Genomic DNA, 22,132 nt, shown 5'->3' with positions numbered 1-22,132 from the left:
TATACTAATGTACAGTAGCCCTGGAAAGGGAAGAAAATACACCACACTGCAAAATATCCAGAGCTCTAGTTGCTTTATCAAGTTTTAACTGGAATTGCTTCAATTATTCACTATGATGCTGACTTCACAACATTTTACATGATATTATCAGGATTTATTTAGTCTTTTTTTCTCCCTGCCAATAAAGTACTAATTCAATGCCCTTAGCTCCTTTTTCAGTGTGTGATGTGCTAATAATTCACAGATTCCATCTTATCCATCAAATTCATGCAAAGTAACAGAGGAGATGGTGGAGATATTAGATAGCAGCAGTTCTATCCCTTGTACTGACTTACTGACCGAGAAAGTGATACCACTGATCGAATTTGCATTCCTTCCTGTCCTCCGATTCATTATAGCACTTACATGTGCAGCTGTAGTGCTGGAAATCTAATTAGCAATAGACAGTGAAGATACAGACCAAAATGTACTGTATTCACAGTAACTAAAGCAAAACAATAACAAGCAGAAACCGAACAAGTTATCTCAACTTTCTGATTCCCAGTAACATGTATTTAAACAAATATATGTGAAGCACTAGCACACACAACACATTACGCTTTGACAAGGAGCTGAAGCATTTGAAGTGCTCATCACATCTGCTACATTTTTAGCATTCAGGGATATGGACCTGCTCTCTGCGAGAATGAGATAGCTTGAGCTGACTGTGACAGACGGCTTTCTCAACCTGTTCACCTCTGGAGAAAGTAATAAACTGAGCTGTGAATGCGTGGGCCTTCCTGGACACTTGGTAATCACTGATCCTCAGTGTCCACAACCCTCCCTCGCTCCTGCAGCACTGCTCACTGGCCTAGGCAACATGACCTCCATGCCCTCACTGCCTGAAGAGAGATTATTAAAGCAGTCCCCAGCTCCAGCCCAGAAATGGTTTTCTTCAATATACAGTGCAGTGCAGGACAGGAACTCAAAGCTAAGAATAAAAAAACCCAAAAAGGGGCTTATCAAGTCAAATACACGAGAAGGGAAGATGAATTCTGTTTTTTTTTTGTCTTCCAACTTATCATTTAAACTGAGTCCAGAACAAAAAATAATACAGTACATTTCCTCGGGCAAACTCCACACTATTCCTAAAGCGTACAAATATTTCTTCCCTATTGCCTGCTCTAGGAACACCTAATGACAAAAAAAAAATCATTCTTAATGAAAACCCTAAATGTCTTCACTTTTAAGTCTGTATTTTGTTGTTAGGAATTTAAAACACAACATTGTTGTGTTGTTTTTGGACACACAAGAAGAATTAAAAGCACACTAACACATCACATAAATGTGTAAGAAACCCTGTCTTCTGAGATCTTGAGTCGGTGGATGTTGGCTGGCTATTTATAGAAAGCTGGCACAAACTCTTAAAACCCTACAGCTAAAGGGAGCAGATCATGAAGTATTACTGTAACATAAGGAGCTAGAGAAGAGGATTGTGTGGGATGGGCTAGAGAGACCTTTTAGAGGTCTTTTACAAGAGATTAGACATGTTGTTTCGCCTTTTCATTTTCATAAGATAGAGATTGCTTCTCTTCTGCGGCACCCGGAGCAAGGGGTCAAAACTAAATTTCACCCGTCACTCAGACGCTGCCACACCTGGACAGAAGCGAAGTTTCTTTCCCTTAAAATGAGTTCAGATGTGTTAAAATGACATTCTCCTCAGTCTACTGATGTGTTTGCCTTCGCGCAGTAATACGTTGCTCACCAACAAAAATGCCCAACGTCAGGACCTAGGTATTTTTTAGGATATAGGTATTTTCAAAACGTGGAGCAGTTCAAACTGAGATATAACAAAATGTTTAAGGGGAGGAAATTCCAGGCGGACATTGGCTAAAAGTGTCTTCGCCACTAAAAGGTCAACTCCGGCTTCTGATCACTCGCCTCGCCTCAGCCTGCACGTGACTGGCACGTGAAAGAAAGCCGGGGTAAGTCAACGGCAGGGGTCGCGCGCCCACACGGAGCGCGCGCGCGGGCTCCTGGGGGGGGGGGGGGGCGAGCTGGGCGTTACCTGCTCCCTCTCCGCCTGCCTCCTCTCCTCCTCCCGTCGCAGCTGCTCCATCTCCTCGTACCGCCGCCGCTGCTCCCGCTCCTGCTGTTTGCGGATCTCGCGCTCCCGGCGTTGTTGCTGCCCAACGACAGGTCAAAGGTCAGCGCGCAACACAACACACCCGTCGGTCCATCGACATGTCCCCTCTCTTGAGCCGTAAAACGTACTGTATCCGCCTAGCCGCTTTCGGCAACTAAATTCTCTGTTTCAATTCTCTTTTCACGTGATTGTATAAAAATGTGAAAAGCGTTAATGTTGGGGAAAAAAGGGTGTCCAATTAATAAAATGCTCACGTCACGCAGGCACTAGGCCTCAGTTAAAGGTGAAACTCCCAAACAGATTTTTAAACTATTAAAAAATGTTTGGAACGTGGTTAAAAAAAATGAAGAGTTATGAATTCAAGCAGACTTTGCCAAGAGATATTTCACTAGCTGTGCTTGAGCCAGAATTCTGACACTTAAAAATGTACATATCAACCATTCCTAATGCTGAAGATTTATATAATAATGTATTTAACAAGTTTTTTTAAAGTCAAAGCCCTTGATTTTCCAATCCCTTGGTATACCGCATCAACAACAACAAAAAAAACATGAGAAAACTAAAAAAAAAACAAGCAGGATTGTGGAACAGTATTCTACTTTGTGTTCATAGAAAATCTTTACGAATTCATCTGCCTTGTCTCCCTCCACACAGAAGATACCGAACAAAACAATGAAGTGAACTCTCGGTTTTACAATAGAAGTACTTTACAGTGTGTTTTTTATGAGGCTGATGTGCTGTCAGATGATAAAAATTTCAAGGAATGGTAGCTGTAATTAAGGAACAGTATACTGTGTCTAAACATTCCAATACTTAAGTAGCGAAACATGTAAAACAATGTTTTTTTTTAAATATTTTGCTTTCAAGGTAAATGTTTACACCACGTTGGGCACACTGTTTAGCAGGTGCATAATTCGAACGACTACACAACTACGCTGTGATTGTTTTCCACTAGATGGCAGTATTGTATATGATAGTTTTCTGCATTGTATGACTGATAGCTGGCTTTTTTGGTGCTGGGTTTACTAACATAAATGATGATACCCCCGACATAAAGAAATCGGAGGAACCTTGAATACAAAGGAACTAGAGAATATGAAATGTGTTGTTCCAGGTGGTGCATTCAGCTGGGAACACAGCCAATTCTTATCATGCACCTTCCCTATGCAAAGAATTCCAGCTGCAACAGCACTGGCAAAGCAGGTGCCCGAGCTCTGAGACTAAACAGCTGAGCAAAGTTTTGAAAGGGTAACTGACTGCCTTGACAGTAACAAAGAGGTGTCACCCATACAATGCCCAACACAACAGCATGGAAGTACAAGAGTATAACATACTGGGGGACCTTCTTGTTGGCTCTTAAAAGATGGACCAAAGATTAAAAGCAATAATAAAACTGCCTCTTATCATGCAAAGCCTTTTCACTAATGATAATGATAATATTATTATTATCATTATCATTATCATTATTATTAATAATAATAATAATAATAATAATAATAATAATAATAATAATAATAAACATACTTCATTGAGGACAACAATAATTTTAATAATAAAAATGAAAAGCTGATCCTTCATTAAAAAAAGATTTGGAAATGTTAGGGTACAAAAACGAAATGGTGAACTCAAAATCTTCATTGAGAGCAAATATAGGTACATTTTTTTTTCTTGGATTGGGAGGTTCAGGACAGCCTTTTCCTTTGTAATTCCATCACATTTTAATGGACTGCAATCATCTTGGTGTCGCACTGGGCTAAGTCGATGGCACAAGTGACAAGTGACGAGTTACAAATTCTGAAAACAAATTCATAAGCACCATTTCTTTAAATCACCCATTTCACATTTTCCCCATTTGTGATCAATACCCATAAGACGTCCGGGAGTTTTTGTATTTTGTTCTGCAGTGTTTTAAAGCATCTAATATTGCAAATCTTGTGTAGTGATTTCCACATGACAGTTTGATGATTATAGAAACCAACAGCTTAAGTAATTAAAGCCTTTTAAAGCCTTGCATTTACAGTATCTATACAAAATGTAATTCCTGTCCGGAACGTTCATTATTGCACTTCAGGAGTCAAATTATTCTGCAATTATGAATCAAAAAGGAGCGCTTTTGCAGGAAGCATTTTTTTTTTATTTGCATAGCTGAAGACCTTTGTTTCGGTCCCTCTGCTGGCGTGACACGACAGAATGAAAGTGTCACGCAGTATAAATCTATGACAGAAGGTTCGTTCTGTCTGCAGCGACGTTAGTTGATCAGGTGAGAAAAGCCACAGGTTTCCTATGAAAGCACATCCTATACCACAGGGTGTACGGATTTCTGTTGTGAACTAAGCACATTGGAAAGCTTGAAACATACATTCTGCTGAAAAAATACTTACATAAAAGAACACAACTGAACAAATTAATAAAACAATATCTCAATAAAAGTGTCACATACAATTTATACAGATTAATTTTCAGGCTTTAAATATTTTATTTATCTTTTTATTTATGGTTGAGCGGACCGTTTCTAGCATGTTTTGGCTTAATTTTATTAGGCAATGAACTGAATTATTCATCGTCTCATATAATAAGTTATGTTAATGTATAACATTAACATCACATCTGCTACAGTACAAAAAGGAAAGTAAAATCTCCGCGTATGGAGCAACATCATGAATCTTGGAACCCAAGAAAAGTTAATCAAAAGCAAGGTAATTCAAGGTAAATCAAGGCATTTCTTAAAGAAAAAAATATATACACATATATACCCTAAATGCATTGATGGCATAAGTATTCAGATCCAAGAACTCTGTATTTAGTGGAAGCACAGTTAGCAGTACTCCCTACCTTCTTTGCACACTAACTTAGAGCAATTGTTGCCCAGTCTTCTTAGCAGATTTGCTCAAGCTCTCTCAGGCTGCTTGGTAATCGCTTATGAATAGCAGTTTTCAAGTCTTTCCACAAATTCTAAGAAGGATTCAAGTGAGGACTTTGACTGGGCCAGTTTGAAGTCTACCACGCTGAAACAGGTTTTCTTCTAGTATTTGCCTGCGCTTTGTTCCGTTATTTTTTCCTTCAGTTCTAACAAGATTTTCAACCCCTTCTGAGGAGAAGCGTACCCCTGATGCCTTGATGCTGTCACTACAATGCTCAGCCGTAGGGATGACATTGGTTGGGTGTTGTGCTGTGTTTGTCTTGCATCAGACGAAAAGCTTTGCAATTATACCAGAAGTTCTAATTTGATCTTATCCGACTACAAGTCCTCGGCCATGCACTGCAGTAACACTTAAACAATGTGGGATACAAAGCGAGTTTGCCCCCTTGCTACAGTGGCAAGATTTTTGAAGTGGTCGGGATATTGTCGTCTGTTGCACATTTTGCGCTGTCTCAGCCATTGAACTCTGTGGCTCAGATCTGTCATTGGCATCCCAAACCAGCTTCCTCCTAGCTTGGCTGCTCAGTTTGGAGAGAGAGCCTGATCTAGGCAGTTTTAAGGGGGTACGATACACCTTCCATTTATTGACAACTGAGTAGACTGTGCTCATAGAGATATGCAGAGACTTTGATATTTTCGCACTTTAATTTCTTCATCCCTGACTTGCTTCGAAAACTCCTTAGTCTTCATGGTTGAAGCCTTCCCTGAAGTTCACTATCTGTCCAAGGAACCTCACAGAACCTAAAACAGGTATTTCTAGTGTGAAATCACATGAACCACTATTATGCCACAAAACGGGGGTGACTCACCTGTAAGGCTTCTTAAGGTAACTTTATAGGTTTGCCATACCACAGGGTTTGTTTAAAGAAATCCACTTTCCTTTCATATGATCTATTTAGATTTCATTTTTGCTTTTTGCTTTGAACGTGTAGACTAGACTGTGTATGTAACAATATAACAATAATTGCTATTTCAAAGTGTCATGATTACAAGATTTAGAGCAACAAAACGTGAAAACTGTGCAAGGGCCTGAATACAGTAATTTGACAAATGCATTTATGCCAATCTAAAAGCAGATAGTACCACATTTTTTCTTTCATGCAGCATTTTTACTAAGTACATAACATTCCACCCAAAATGAAAAAAAGCTCAGTCCTGCACAAAATCATAGCAACTTGGAGCCTATCCTGGAATCAAGACAAAACTACAGCCTGCATGGGCTGTTAGTCCAGTAGATAAAATTCTATAATTGAAACCAGAAAGAGTTTAAATTTAGAAATCAGTGCTTTGGCTAAAAAAATAATTGTTTTGAAGCTGTCATGTCAGTACAGAGTGTTCTAACCACAAAGCACAGCAAGACACAGAAAAACACAGTGCCAATGTTAGGAGTAAACCAAGAGTCAAACACTTCTGTATTAGAGCAAATGGCTGCCTCTTCACAATAGCTGGGAGATGTACTTAGTCATCCTTGACACATTTCGCCCACATATTTACATGCACACTTATTTTAATAAGTAAGAAACACAGACAAACTCCAGGTTTGCCAAGCTCTCACACAATTGCATGCATGTTTCAACAAAACAAGAGCTTTGTACTTGAACAGTTTTAATAAAAGTTAATAATACACGTTTTAATTAGAAAGTAACAGTTAGAACATGTTTTTGCATATTGCAACAGGGAAGCCTGAAGTTCTGAAGAACATTCCTAATATTACATTTTGAGCATGAAAATTTACACTGTGATATTGAGATACTGTGTAAAAATACATAAAAGAAATGTTACTAACTTTTTCCACTTCCACTGTTTCTCATTTTTAAATTTCAAATTAGCTTCACTTACGCTGCTTTCATTTGTAAAAAAACAGCTGTTTAAAAGTTCCCATTTAAGGCAGGTTTCCATTACGTTCATGTACAAACTACAGCAGGAGGCATTTTACTATAGAAACTGGGGCTCTGCTAAGAACTAATTGAAAAAAAAAATAATTTCCTCTTTCCTTCCCCCTGAAACAAAACTAAACATGTAATCGGGTTTTACACTTCAGTTCAAAACAATGACACAGCAGTGTACAATTTATGACATTTTCTGCACTCTCTGCTCTCAGAATGAGACAAAATCAATCCATTCAGAAGTATGCAAGTATGGGAAAGTTACTATGAAAGCACAGTTGGTAATCGGAGCAAAGCTGTATTGCTGACCCCATATAGTTGGCTGGGTTTACTTAATCCTGGCTTCCACTGCCAGGAGGGACTTCATCACAGTGCAAACAGACGTCACTCTTTGTGGAACAAGTGGCAAATTGCCCATGCTCTGGCCAGAGATATTGCGCTCCAGATTTTGAAACTACTGGCATTTACTATTCAAAAGACACCTTTCTCCTAAAAAAAAAAAAACACCTAAAAACGAAGAACCTTCTGTACACTGTGGTCAGTGTACAACCTCTCAAGCACATCAGCAATGCACCTTTACCACCAAGAGTTACCTCCTAAGAATTAAGGTGGGGGGTGTGACATGGGGACATTTCCTTCATAGCACAAACTGAAGCACAAACGTTACGTCATCACTGATTAGTTGCAAAGCTCAGATGCTGTTGCTGATGTGGGTAAAATCTGGCCTGACCTCACAGAGCCTTCCTGAAATATTAATGCTGCCTTGAAGTGCAACATAAAAGACTACAAAAGGCAAAAAAAAACATAAAAGAAAATGAAAAACTGTCCAGCACATATTGTAAGAGCTGGCAGTGCATATGTTCTTGACTATGTTAATCAAATGTGTGTTTTTTTTTTGGGGGGGGGGCTGAGGTATTTGTATTCATTAATGTTGGAGCACTATGGTATGTACATACATTATCCTAAAGCCACTTCATCCCAGTGAAAAGGCACAGTGAAGCTGGAGTCAATCTCAGCAGGCTAGGGTACAAGACGAAGAGAGAACATATCTCTCTCGTGAATGGAATTTCAGCCAACTGCAGTGGTTCAGTAGGCGTGTTGTCAGTGCTACTCGTTTTATGAAGTTCAATTTCTTCCTGGGTGATAGGATTATTTTTACAATGATCAAGAAACTACAGATGATAACAGTTTACGAATTAATCATTTTCTCAACAGTAATTTATTACTGCAGACAGCCAAGACACGACGGGGAAAGATTTCTGCCGCTCTGACTGAAATGCTGCGAGATGGCAACTCGATCTTCACCTTCTGAAGGGTTATATTGATGCCCTGAAGTAGCATACTTCAAATAATACAATAAAAAGGTATCCATTAAATCCAGTAAATATTTCATTACTTTATTATGGATTTATTTATTATTATGGATCCTACAAGTGTAAATAGTGATTTCATAATTGCTGTGAAATCCTGTTTATAATTCCTGTTTGAATTTGAACTAAGTTCAAAGAAAACAAAACACAGAGAATCAAATCAAATCAAATAGCCCATATTATCTGTCTGAGCGATCCACTCGCTGGAGTTACTAGAGATTTTGAATAAAATTGCTTCTCGACAAAAACTGTGAATGCAGTCATAACCTTGGTAAAATATGTTCAAAAGGATGATAATTGTCTATCATTACAAAAAACTATGATGAACTATTGTCCTTTGTTGTATCAACTTTTGTATAGACTTTTACATGGCCTTTGAAGGCAGTGTTAATATTTACATAGGCTTCTGTACAGTAAAGCCATTCTTTTGCCCACATCAAGCATCTGAGCATGGTCCTGAAATGTGTTGGATATAATGACTTAACATCAGCACTATGCTTTGCATGATTATAGAAATTGGGCCTAATAAAAATAACTGCTTACACTTAGAACTGTGCTTTTCTGGACACTCCACTCAAAGTGCCTTACAGGTAATGGGGACTCCCCTTCACCACCACCAGTGTGCAGCCCCACCTGGATGATGTGACGGCAGCCATAGTGTGCCAGAATGCTCACCACAGACCAGCTATCAGTGGGGAGGAGAGCAGAGTGATGAAGCCAACTCATAGATGGGGATTATTAGGAGGCCATGATTAGGGCGGATGGGAAATTTGGCCAGGATGCCGGGGGAACACCTTTACTCTTTTTGAGAATCACCCTGGGATTTTTAGTGACCACATAGTTGTGGGGACCTCAGTTTTATGTCTCATCTGAAGGAAAGCGCCTGTTTTACAGTATAGTGTTCCCAGATGCAATAAAAGTTAAATTATACTGGGTAAAACTATGTTTCCTTTTCAGACCCTGGAAAAATGATTATGATGCACAGCAAGACTGTACCAGCTATTGTATAGTAAAGTGACTCCTTACCTCTTCCAGCCTTCGCCTCTGTTCCTTCTGCTCCTCAATGCGCTTCTGTCTTTCAGCCAGCAGTTGGCGCTTGTGCTCCTCATTCTGCTGCTGCTCCAGCTGCTGTCTTCGCAGGGCCTCTGAGCGCTCCTTATTGGCTAGCTGAAGGCGCAGGAAGTCCCTCCTCAATGTGGATTCACCAGGGATGTTGATGAGGGAGCTACAAAGAGGGAGGAAAATGGTCTCAACTCGCCTGTTGTGATGGAGGCCTCCATGTGGGCTCTCCAGTTAGTGCCAAGCTTAGCTGTGCGAAGAGTGCACCTAGCTTCGAAACCATAGGGGTTTTAAAAGGTGACTCAGTTTACCCTTACACAAACTACCTGCCTTAAGAAACTCAGATTATTCAAGTTTGCATTGTCCTTTGTGGAGCTACTGCTGACATAAAAAACTCATGTCTATTGCTCTGTGATATTTTTAATCCTCTATTATTTAACAAGATGCATCAATTGAGAATAAACACTCCTTTACAATGATGACCTAGAGAGTACTAATTTGCACAGCGGGGCATTTACTGCAGTAATGTTCATGAAATACCTTACTCAAAGGTGTAATAGCAGCAGTTCATATAGCAGGATTGTGGATTTAAATTCTGAGTGAAATCCAGAGCTCTCACCACTGCTCCACACTAAGATAATACCTCTAACTCCACACTTAACCAACTCTCTTCTCTTCAAACAGAAAATAATAGCAGTGGTAATAATAATGAAAAATTGTCAAGGCGAAATTGATCTTCTCAGGTTTACTAGCTCAGTGATGTCCCGTGGGCAAAAGCAACGAATATTAAATAAAGACTCAGCTTGCAAGATTTATACTCCAATTCTCTCGCTCTGCCTTCTGAAACAGTACCTGGATTGTCTACAGAGATTGTCCAAGAGACAACTATCCACAGTGATGCCAATTCAGATCTTTTTCAAAGAAGAAAATCATGAGAGTCATGTCTGGACCAAAGTGTTTCCAGAGTAAAAAACAAACAACAAAGAATTGCAGCCACAAGCTTGGCTTGTTGTCTCCTTACAGCAATGTGATATTATTGGTGGATGTACAACGAGAGCCTGACCTGAACGCACCCTGTCATTTCCTGTTTCCCTTCATGTTCAAAAGCAGGAGACAGCAATTACCCTTGTTTATACCCAATATTGTCCTCCTTCCTTGGCAGAGGTGTTAACTGCTTAAGATGCACACATTTTTCCAAATATGGAAACAGACCCTGCCACAGAAGCCAACACACTGAACCTCTAGCTATTATCTGTGTAAAGACAATATGGAAAACGTTTCAGTGTTAAGACACATCAAACCTACCAATACCCAGCAAATGCAAACAATGGAATATTAAGGTTGAGTTTAGGCATGAAGTATTATTATTCTTTTTTGCATTGGAGGCCACCCCAATTATCTTGACCACCCATGAAGTAGGTTCCTTCAGCACTGTGAGCAAGCCAGATGAAAAATACAATAACAATTTATAGAAGCTGTAATGATTGTGGACTTTTTAGGTTCATCATTACCTACCCTGTCACAATTAGCTAAGTATACAGTCTTGTCATCTTGATTCGCCAATTTAAGATGTGAGGAAAGTGAAGGTGTACAGACGACCTTACCTGGGTTCTCCCATTTCATTCTCCTCCTCCTCTTCCTCGCTCCCACTGTACTCATACTCAGTCTCATCTGAAACAAAGGCAGAAGGAAACGCACACCTTGAGCATTATATTACATTTTTTAGTCTCTGGACAAAAGGAGACTGTTGTAGACTCTTATGGTGAAATCCAGTGAGCAGTAGTCAACGGGCTTGGGCTACATGCAGACTCAAAGTCTTTGATGCCATGTTTTTCAAAAGGAAAAAAGTGCAATTTTTAAAGCAAACAATACAACTCCAAGGAGTATTTACATACAAAGAAATGAAATGCATATAAGCTACTTCACAAATCAAACGTATAAGGAAAAAAGAAACACTCACTGAATTTCTTCAATTTTTAGGGGGATTTCAGCCTTCACCATAACTATTGCTTAAAAAAGCAACACAAAGCTAGAAAAATGTCAGACTCAAGCAAGCCCTTCTTTGGAAGTGTTCCAATTGTCCATTACTGCCACAGAGAACACTAAAATGTATAATCAAACCATTTAACAGTATTTATCTTGTCCTGTTTTAAGATTCAACTTACTTTAACTCAATATCAATTGAAGTAGCTAAATTTAGCTTTAACAGAACTGTGGCAGTGTAACAACACATTTCTTTTGAGTCTTTCTGGATTTGTATAATGGATTAAAAGTTTTATAAGCTGCAAATGACCCAGGTTCCTAGATGTGCAGTACCACAAATTGTTTTGCAAAAAAATATATAAAGATATTTCAGGATAAGAATGACTGCTTACAAGATTCCCTCTATATCTCAAATAATCTGTAAGAATATAACGCATTAATCAGGATGTCAATTAAAATTGGTATTAATGAGACCTTGCTTTAATTCTGCATTTCATGACACAAAACAGTAAATGTTTCTGGACTTTGACCTACTGTAAATCAACACATAACCAAAAACTCATTGCACTGTGGTAATATTGGCTTCATGTTCAAAATTAGTTTAAAATTCAGTTAAGCCTAGTTTATACCTAAGCCATCTGAATTTTAACCATCAATAACCATAATTTTAATTTTACAAGGAGCAACTGCTTTTTCAGTCTTTAAATTTTAGAAGAAATAATTTAGAAATAAACTAGCAAAGAATAGACAATAACACAAATTGTCTGATATTCCCAAACATGGAAGCTAGCAACTTAAATGGAAAAAGACTGCGAATTTCACACCCTTTTTGATTTAACTGTGAAACCCAACAAGAATAATCTTATGTTGGTTTTGTAGTTTGTCCTACTGAGAAAACAGCAGTTTACCTAGGAGGAGACCAGTGAGGAAACGGTATGGAGCAGAAAGCACACCTGTCTATACCAGAAATTCCAAAGTCAGCTACTGTTTACAAGAGAACCGAGATCTGCAGTGTCAAAAATGGCTGAAATAAATACAACAGAAGAGTAAGTATTTAAGGAGCACACCACATATGATTCAATGTTTCTGGAACATGCGAGCCTGACGTGTTGAATGCATCATTAAAAAAAATAAATTGGGGCCACCATTTTTAATTAGACTACTCTGAGTGCACTCAAGTAGTTGCCAAAAAAGTAATTTTACGTGCGGTTTCAATTTATTGCAGGAATGCAGAAAGTCCTGCACATTTCTGACATGTAAATTACGTTTTCCCTTCACACAATCCATTTTCAATTCGTAAAGTCTTGCCAAAATCACGATGAAGCCCAAATATAGCTTTAGAGCTAGTTCCCAGGAACTCTGCGATCAACAGGTGTGCAAAGCAATTATACTATCTGCTACATCCACAAAAAAGCTAAATCTCTTTTGTAAGAAGTCTATTAACAAAGACATGGTGTTAAGCACTTAAAATAGTGCAAGACTGGCATAAACACTGAAACCTGCCCCACCAAGAATATCACAGTTCGTAATAACGTCTTCCTGCATTACCCACACAGATCAATTTGATCATTTCAGCTCCGGCTGACGATTATGGTGCTAGTCATCGTGAAATGAAAGGAGGGCCCAGTTTGGGTGCTTTGGCTGAGCCACTGGCCACAGCCCCTGCAAGAGAACGGGGTGATGAGGCTAGGATTCGGGGGCTCACCCTTCTCCCCCCGTTTTTTCTTGGTGCGGTCGATGTGGTCCTTCAGCTGGATGCGGACCTGCCTCTCGTTGGTCTGGTCGCGGATGAAGGGGTGTTTCAGCAGCTGCTCTGTGCTGGGCCTCTGCCCGTGGTTCTTCACCAGACAGCTCTCGATGAACGACTGGAACTTCTTCGACCTGGACCAGGAGCAACGCTAGTTAAAAACGAGCGCCTCTGCGTCTTCAATTAGCCTTCCCTGTTCCTTGGTCTGCCTGCCCTCTTTCTATTTTTTAGGTAACGGTTAAGATACTGCGCAGTGGAGATTTCTGGTTCATTAAATGGCAGTGTTTCGATTAATCTTGACTGTTTAACATGCAGTCGGAGACTTATCTGTTAAAAAAAAAAACATAAAACGGACACCCAGTTATCTTGTGCGCTTGAACATTTTAAGTTTTCCCGATATATTCAGAAGCACACCAGCATGGTTTCTACTTTAACTGATTTCTTTTCTATTCTTTTGGAAGGTATCAAAACAAAGACACACTACCAACTATTATTAAATGTACATTTAGACTCTGCAAATCTCAAAACATTGCAGATGTACAGTATGTCATCTTCTACACAAGACCTTTCCAAACAGAAAGTGCACTGGCAGTACTGACAATCACTTCAATGTAGGACTTGAATTCTGGGGTCCTTTTCTTTCATCAAAATCGCAACTCTATAAAATTCAGAATCATCCCAGCCGCCACAGCAGGACTGTTTGAGGTACTGGAGACTGATACAAAAAAAACACAAATCAAGGAGCAATTTAACACAATGAATGGCTGGTGAACTCATTCATCTTGATTCATTCAGTCTGTTTGGTGAGAAGAGGTGTAGAAGTGGTAGAAACTCACCACTTCTTTGATTTCAGCCTTGGGGCGGGGTTCCTTGGGATAAGGAATAAAGCTCTCATCGGATGCATGTCACACAGAGCTGTTGGGGAAAAAAATCAGAAACATTGAAAAGAGCACCCTACAGTTTTGCATAGAGAGATTTTCAAAATTCAACCCAATAATCAAATCTTGCCATCTCCAACTATACAAAATCCACCACTTATTAATATGGCAGACGTATTAATAAATAAGCCCATTACAAGTACACCTCAAATGATGCTGCATTTTAATGCATTTTTGTTGGGGGAACATTGTGATGTGTGATGTGAAGGCACTGTATTCTCTCCTCATGTGTACTCTGTGCTCTAATTTTCTCAGATCCCCCAAAGACATGCAATCTATTCTATATTGTTCTGTTCTAGGGGAGAGCGGATGACCAATACTGGTGATATGACTAATACAGAGCCTAGCATGATGTCCTGAATGACCTCCTCTCATTTGCAGTCATCCTGATGATCTGACATTATGAACTAGTCCTGCAAAAAGTTCACCAGCTAGCATTCCTGAAAGATGTGTATTCAGCACGTCCCCAGATCCAGCCCCTTTAATCACCTTCTTCTACAAACAAAACACACTTTGTTTCAGCCACAGTTCCCCCTTATCTCCTATTGCCTACTGTCTAACCTCCTGGAGATAGTACTATAGAAATATCAGAAAAAGAAATTATGAAGAAAGAACAAAAGAAAAAAACTGCCTGAGGGACTACTCTGCAGAGAAGAGTGATTATTTCTGGACCATAGGTTCGGCTGTACTAGTTTAGCATTCTCCTCACTTCTGGGGGCCACAGGATACCACGATGACTCATGGTCATATTATGCTCTTTTTGCACTTATTACCTTCCTACATTTATTTTAAGGACACATTACTGAAATAATATTCACATAAAACACAGCTCGTCCTACTTCAAGACAATAGGCTTCCACTGACTCTTTTTTCTTTAAATTCTAAGTGATGAAAAAAATAACAGGGCTTACAGAGTGTAGACCAAACACAGACAGCCTAATTAAATCAATTTGCAGCTGTAATTATAGACAAATTTCAATATCTAACAAAGCTTCTATCTGCTATTTCAGGATCGACAAATGCACATCTTTTTAACTGTTCCCCAACACTGCTTTTGCCATTTCAAAAACTTTCATTTCGAATCTCAACCATTTTTAGGTTTAAGAAAGTAGGTCTAAATTTAGATTTTTAATTTGCAGGTATTTATTCAGCGAAAATCAACTGGTCTACAGTGAAAGCTGAGGTTGCTTATTAAGCGTTTCCAGAGTTCTTGCAAAGGTGTCAGCTTTTAGGATCAACAGGTATCACCATTCGCCTAATGGAACAGGAGTTCTTGGTGTGACAGAAGGTAACAGTTCCAAAGATGATACCACATTGAGAGCATCTATCTGGCTGTGCTAATGCAAAAACACGTTTGTTTCTGAGCTGCACTGAGTTAATTAACAGAAATCTTCCCATCTGCAAGTAACCACAGTCATTTTGGACAGGGCTCTGGATTTTAACTGAACGGCTGTAGATTCAAATTCCCAGTGAGGCACTGTCGTGCCCTTAAACAGGAGGCTCCCTTCAGGATGTTCCAATAAGTTTCTCTAAAGTGCTATAAATGGATTCAAGTTTAAATTAAAGCATGACAAACTAACTTTAAGAATAATAACTAACCAAGCTTTCTGAATATGAAACAAATTCATCTCCAGCTGGCAAGACAGTGAGCTGTACAATACCCCTCAGACCATTCACTAAGACTATAGAACGGGTAAGGGAGAAAGACATAAGCTTTTCTTAGGAAAAAAATATTACATAACACCAGTGATATTCACAATGTGGTCAGTCTAGAACTAATACTTAATGTAACTGTCGAAAACAAAACTACAAATAATTGCCCTGGTTTCAGACAGAGGTCCTACACTTATTTTTCAATGGTACAGGTTTCTGAATAAGAGACATTAAAGCCCGCTCAAAACACATCCTTTGGGGTAACTGTTCAGCATATTTTGTAGCTTTCTATAACTCCTCGACATAATGATACAACTGTCCCCCTTTATGCAGGCCCACTTATAACTGCTGTTCCTGCATGCTGCCATTTTTCAACACCGGACCAAGAGACCCCAACACTAGAACGCAAGATATCTCAGCCTGTGCACTTCCTTTGGCAGCACAGGCAAACAGTCCTTTAGCTACAGTATGTGCACTGGAAAGTAAAGCTGTTGAGAAATTCACACAGGGGAACTCAAGGGAAAAAACCCCATAGCAAATCGGTAGCTGTCAGTCAAGCTAAGACACTGTTTTTTCTTTTCAGTATCAATAGTGCTGGATGGTCTGGTTCTGTACCTCACCGCCTGAGACACTTACACATTTCCTTGTCAGCCTACTCAAAGAAGCCCCACGTTATCGAGATCACCCAATCAACTTTTACACTGAGTAGCTGTCAGGGCTGCCTCTCACTCCACCAGAATTCTACAACCAGCCTCTGCAACCCTGTTTCTTTATTAGTAGCAAAGCAGGTACTAAGTCAAGAAATACCAGGATCTAGACATTAATTTGTGACTGTTTTAGCATGGATAAAATTACTCAAGCAGATCTATCATCTTTGTAACTGCCGATCTCTCAGTAATATATTTATTTCTTACTGCTCTCCGTTATGCGAGGTAGGACTGCCCCTTTCTTTCACATACCCGAATAAAGGTATAAAAAAGTAAAAGTCTAAAAACTGTGAGAATGTACTCACGTGGGGCTCCTTCTGCCATCTCTATGGCTGTAATTCCTAACGACCACAGGTCACTCTGGAAGGGAAACAGAAAAGAGCACTCTTTAAGGGTGTGTTTATTCCTGGCAGTTAATCATACTACTAGCTGTTTCAATGTGTTTTTATAAACAGAAAGAAGTAAGGTTTGCAGATCTTTTCGCTTGGCCTTCAGTGACTTCACTGATGTGCGAGGTGCGATGACATTAAATATTGTTTAGAGCCTGTACAAACATTCATCATGCTACTAACCAAGAACTACAAGAACTGCCAAGTTTAAACCCACCCCCATATCAACAGGGTAAAAAAGGAACAGAGAATGTTTCTGTATTTAACAGGCATATTTCTGACACTGCAGATAATTTAATCTTTTCTGTACAAGATTAACCTCCTGGGCAGCCTGTGCGATCAAAGAAGTGTATTTTTTCAAATTTCAAAGTTCAATTTTGACATTTAGAGGAGTGTTACTGTATTTCATTCATCTAACCTTCATTGCACTCAATGAAAAATTGGTCTTGTTTTAAATTGGATACCACCTCAAAAAACCTATGTCTTTGCTAAATTCAATTGCTTTTCACCTTAACAATCAACTAAATAGGAAGGCACTGCTTTACTAATTTGATTCTCAACAGATGACAGCTAGATGCCCTACAGAAAGCTTGCTAGAGAAGGAAACGTCTGCTCAAGTGTAACCACGGCCGAGTCTCCATTGAGTAATTTATTAGCATTAAAATCAAGTGTCCAACACGTAGCACCCCAGAAGAGTATATTGTCTGTTTACTCCAGCTGGGCTTCACTATTTATTTGTTTGAGACCATTCAGTAATTTAACACTCTTTCACGCTGTGATTGCTAGGCCATCTTCAACAACTTGTAGGGTCTGAGCACATACGATCTCTCTCGGGGATAATTTTAATGAATCATATACACAGGACCTGCATATCAATTAGATACATACAGTATGCAGTGCAAGATTGATGCCAATGGTTTCCAAGTGTCTAAACATCTCCATTAAGGACTTGTTTTATTCCCTTTAGACCTACTGTATGACCTATTAAATAACTGCATTACGGAATGTGGAAAATAAGACAAACCGAGCAGTGAAGAATTCTGTTAATCTGTATCAAACAAGAAAAATGTGAATCTTTCAAAGATAATAAAAAAAATAGGGAGGAATAAGGAAACTTTCTGCTTAGAAGCAGGTTTAAAAAATTACTCATGAGGGCGTAAAAATCCTCAACTGGAGCAATGGAATTTGTTTCCATAAATACCTTCACTGGTAAAAAAGAAAGAAGTACTGATCACCATTTTGCACAGCATTTTCTAGCAGCAATTAGTAACAGGTTTATCGAGTTGTATTTATCTGGCTGATACAGTAAAACAATTTTAGAACACCTGCACTAGATTAAATGTGCTTGACGTAAACCGTGAATACATATTCAAATTTATTTCAAAGTTTTCGCAGTTGTTAATTCTCCAGGCTGTGAATTCGAATTTTACTGGTGACAAACCAGGACTAAATTTTAGTGTTCCAGCTTCCAATGTTTCTCGAGCAAAAGCACATGTTGTCCAGCACATTAAATATAAATATGGAAGCAAACACAGGCAAAACAACCAAACCAACTCAATATCAATACAAAAATCTTCCTTGGGAAGTTGTACTAGCCGTCGCTATGTGTAAGACAGAAATAATGATCATCTATTGTTGTTCATGGCATCATTCAGTGTAAATGAACCCCAAGGATTTTATAGTTTGGTGAACAGAAACTCAGGTAATCTCAGCCCACAGTGATTCACTTGGTAACTTCAGAAATTTGCAGCTCGTGCAATTTCTGCAGCTGGGCTGGTGGAAGTGAAGGGTGATTCATGGCAGCTCAAGAAGTGGACCTGTCATGTGTCTAAGCCCTGAGCTTCCCTGTTGGGCTGTCTTATTAAAATGGTCAGTGAGATCAGTAGCAGTATGGAAGACACTCTATTACAGATAACAGACCACAGGAATATGGTAGGTTCCCGCTTCCAGCTGTGAGACCTGTTAAAATAGCTCTTTAGCGGCTTGTCCAAGGGAAAAAGGAACGTCTCTTTCAAGTTTTCTGAAGGCTGAGCACAAACACGCTCGTACAATGTGGTTGGCAGTGGACGTCAGTCAACAGAAAAAAAGAATTTTAACACCAGTGTTGCAACAGGACACAACACATATTCGATGATTGTTCACAGTGGATTGAAATCCCAGTTTTCAGACAGCAACACACAGCTGGGTATCAGGGAGTGGAAAACCTCTACATTTCCACAACAGAAAAATCAAATAAAACCTGACCAGATAAGCAGACAGAAGGCCTGCTTTGACTTTTTTTTAATTTCAATTAATGGCAGTCCAAGCCATTAAACATTTAATTCTGGGATCTGATCTCATTTGGTATGAATAAATTAAAGAGCTGGGAGTATGTGTGTGGGGTAATATATGCAGAAAGTGAATTTGAAAATGGCATTTTACATTTAATAAGGCACTTATATTACCTTTAAAAAGAGTATCTAAGGTAGCATAACTCTTAAGATTTCTATGGCTGATGTCAGTTTTAGACATCCAAGAGTATGACTGCATTAAGTTCTGAGCCGAGTGTGATGTGAAACCCCTGCAAACACCTAATGAACTTTTCTTCCCTCCTGAACACACACATGCATTTCATTTATGACCTTTGTGACTGTAGGCTCTGATATTATAATACCTGTCTTTTACCAGACATTAACATTTTCAGCAGTTCAACAAACCCTGACAAAAAGCTGAAAGTATATTCAATTGAGCACCCTCAAGGTTAAATTTTCCAGTCAGTTCATAGCAGTGATATTAGCATCAGGGATATGAATTAAATATTATATAACAACGCATGAAAGAAACAATGGAAAGAACACATTAATTTAGATGGAATTAAGGTTCAAAATTGCTCAGAAACATTAAAAGAAAAAGACCCCTTTGTACTGATAATCACATCCCTCAAGCTCTTTTACACATACTTTGCTCCACGGTTGGAATGAAGGAAATGGACCTATGACCTTCCCCCCAGACAATATGGGAGACTAATAATGGGCACCCAACTCCAACTTTAAGCCTGGTATATGCAAAAGCTTCTATTTATCAGCTCATCAGCAATATGCTCATTGAGGAAATATGAAAGCAGGGAGAGTTATCAAAATATTCAAAGTGAGGTCTGAAGTGTCACTTATCTATTAGCAGGCACTCAGACTGCAGTTCTCAAGTACTGGTAAAGACCTCTTTTGGAAAAATGCACTTGAAATGTAGCCAGGGTCAGCTGTGAAATTGTTCAAAAGCCATGCTTCCTCTTTCACACTGACACACCACTGCTGTGATATGTGATGGGAAAAAGGAGATTTGTGTACCTTACGATTGCATTTTTGATGTTACCATTTGGGATGTTGAAAAAGTGTGGTCATGATCTTGTGAGGCCTTTCCTTATAAAAACGAATGATTCATGGCAATATGTACAATTTGTTTGTGGCTTTCTGAGAAGGTCCCTCAAAATTCTACAGACGTCTTTCTTCTGAAACAGATGACGTAAACAACGTCTAGCTGAATTAAAAGTTACCTTAAAATCATAAGTGGCGTCAGGGTTTTCATCACATGCAATGACTTCAGGAGCCATCCAGTATGGGGTCCCGATGAAAGTGTTTCTCCGACCAACTGTTCTGTCCAGCTGTGCACTGACCCCAAAATCAACTGGAGACAAAATCAGTGCAGATAATGTAAAAAAAGCTCTGAAAACACCACAATGGTCCAGAATAGTAACAGGACAGGAAGATATCAACCTTTTATTTTCAACAGCCACAGGCAAAGTGGAGGCATTACATCTAACAAGGCCTAGTTGTAGCCAATAGTTTGTGACTGAAGGCTATGTTTCCATGGTAACTCAAGTATGTCAGATAGCTGCAGTTCCCATACCTAAAAACAACTGAAGTCTCAGCTTTAGGCAGGGCAATGAAAACTGAATGGCCCAATTACTTTTGCTGTTTGTATTTTTCAAGAAGAAACTAAACTAAAACTGACTTTTCCAGGCTTAAAAAGAATTCTGCAACTGATTACGCTGTCAAGCATCAGCTCCATCAACTTGCTCTGCAGAATTAACGAGCTTCATTGAGCTGTCGTGTTTCCTGTCGAACAACACTGTTTTGCAGTCATCACATTTCCTGTGTAATGATACAAAAAAACGATGGTCTGACAGTTGTAAGCAAAAAATTAAGTTGCAAACATAACAGCCTTTTCCATTAAAACTGATTACAGATTATAAAGCACTGCTATCAGTCTTGCACCGAGACAGACTCATTTCTGACCTAAAATGCGAAGCCAATCAGATATTTTACTTAAGTAGTACACAACATTTTCTGTTAAAACTGTGACAGATGTTTTAAATACCACAATAACTAATGTTTATTAACATCAGGAATTGCACTGCCTAGTAGGTAAACTGCTATATTAAAATGAAAAAGGTGTTTTTTTAAAAAAAATACTTAAATTTCTTAAATTTGCATCCTGACAATAACATTCATACTGCACTCATACTGACCTCCGATATTTTTACATATTTTTTATAACACAGTTTCACTCTGTGTGTTTTACAGACTAGTGAAAATGATAAGCATTAGTATGTACGTCAGAAATGTTATTCTGATGCGAAAATAAGTACAATTCTCTATAGTATCTTTATTAGTAATATAAATTCCAGTTTAATCTCATTCCAAAAAAGGTTAAAAATTAATTCGCAGAAATATTAAGAAGCTGCTTTTAAAGCATTTGGAATTTAGAAGCCACAGACAACAGTTGGAGAGAAATAGAAATAGTGCAACAGCCTTGAAGACGAAGATGAGAAGGTATCTGATCTTAAATACAGTAACAACACAAGACAAACATTCTTGTTTAGCTGGAAAGTTTAATGTACAGTATTTACCAGCAAGGCCACTGACAAAATTCTGAGTCATGCTGAGCTACCCAGTTAATACATTAATAAGGCACGCTTTTTAATCAGGTGTTAAACCAAGAGTTCGTTTATTGGGCGCGTTTCATTTCAACAATGTCATGAGGACATCATCTTGGAAAGCTTCAATGGACATTTGTTCTCAAAGTTCTTTTTTGTCTTCAGGAGTAAACCCTTCCCTCAAAGAGATATACAGCAGAGTACCTCACGAGACCATTCAGATTTGACATTCCAACAATTTAATGAAAGCGGTTTACATTTACTGGCAGCTCATTTCAGAGAAAGCCGGCCTCTCACCTAGTTTCACCTCTGCGTTTTCCGTCAACAGGACGTTCTGCCCTTTTATATCCCGATGGATGACTTTGTGCTGGTGAAGGTGAGTCAGACCCTATAAGAGAGAGATGAGTAGCGATGCGTCAGTGAGCACAGACAGAAGGGGGAAC

General features: G+C 39.0%; 1 protein-coding gene across 8 annotated transcripts in view; it reads right to left on the bottom strand.

Moving 5' to 3' along the window:
* The window catches only part of LOC148676840 (TRAF2 and NCK-interacting protein kinase-like), a 115,077-nt gene that overhangs the window by 29,283 nt on the left and 63,662 nt on the right, over window positions 1–22,132 (bottom strand). For all 8 annotated transcript variants that reach the window (XM_088614130.1, XM_088614152.1, XM_088614138.1 and 5 more), the window contains exons 7-14: window positions 21,987–22,077; window positions 20,307–20,437; window positions 16,694–16,748; window positions 13,927–14,005; window positions 13,049–13,224; window positions 10,965–11,031; window positions 9,328–9,526; window positions 2,048–2,164 (exon numbers count right to left, since the gene is read on the bottom strand). In XM_088614130.1, the coding sequence (XP_088470256.1) occupies window positions 2,048–2,164; window positions 9,328–9,526; window positions 10,965–11,031; window positions 13,049–13,224; window positions 13,927–14,005; window positions 16,694–16,748; window positions 20,307–20,437; window positions 21,987–22,077 (915 nt within the window). The remainder of the gene's footprint in view (window positions 1–2,047; window positions 2,165–9,327; window positions 9,527–10,964; window positions 11,032–13,048; window positions 13,225–13,926; window positions 14,006–16,693; window positions 16,749–20,306; window positions 20,438–21,986; window positions 22,078–22,132) is intronic.

This window comes from Lepisosteus platostomus, chromosome 2, assembly GCF_059453375.1.
Source record: "Lepisosteus platostomus isolate fLepPlt1 chromosome 2, fLepPlt1.hap1, whole genome shotgun sequence".
Taxonomy (NCBI): domain Eukaryota; kingdom Metazoa; phylum Chordata; class Actinopteri; order Semionotiformes; family Lepisosteidae; genus Lepisosteus; species Lepisosteus platostomus.
Note: the sequence above shows the minus strand (reverse complement) of the source record. Positions and strands in the feature narration are given on the sequence as shown.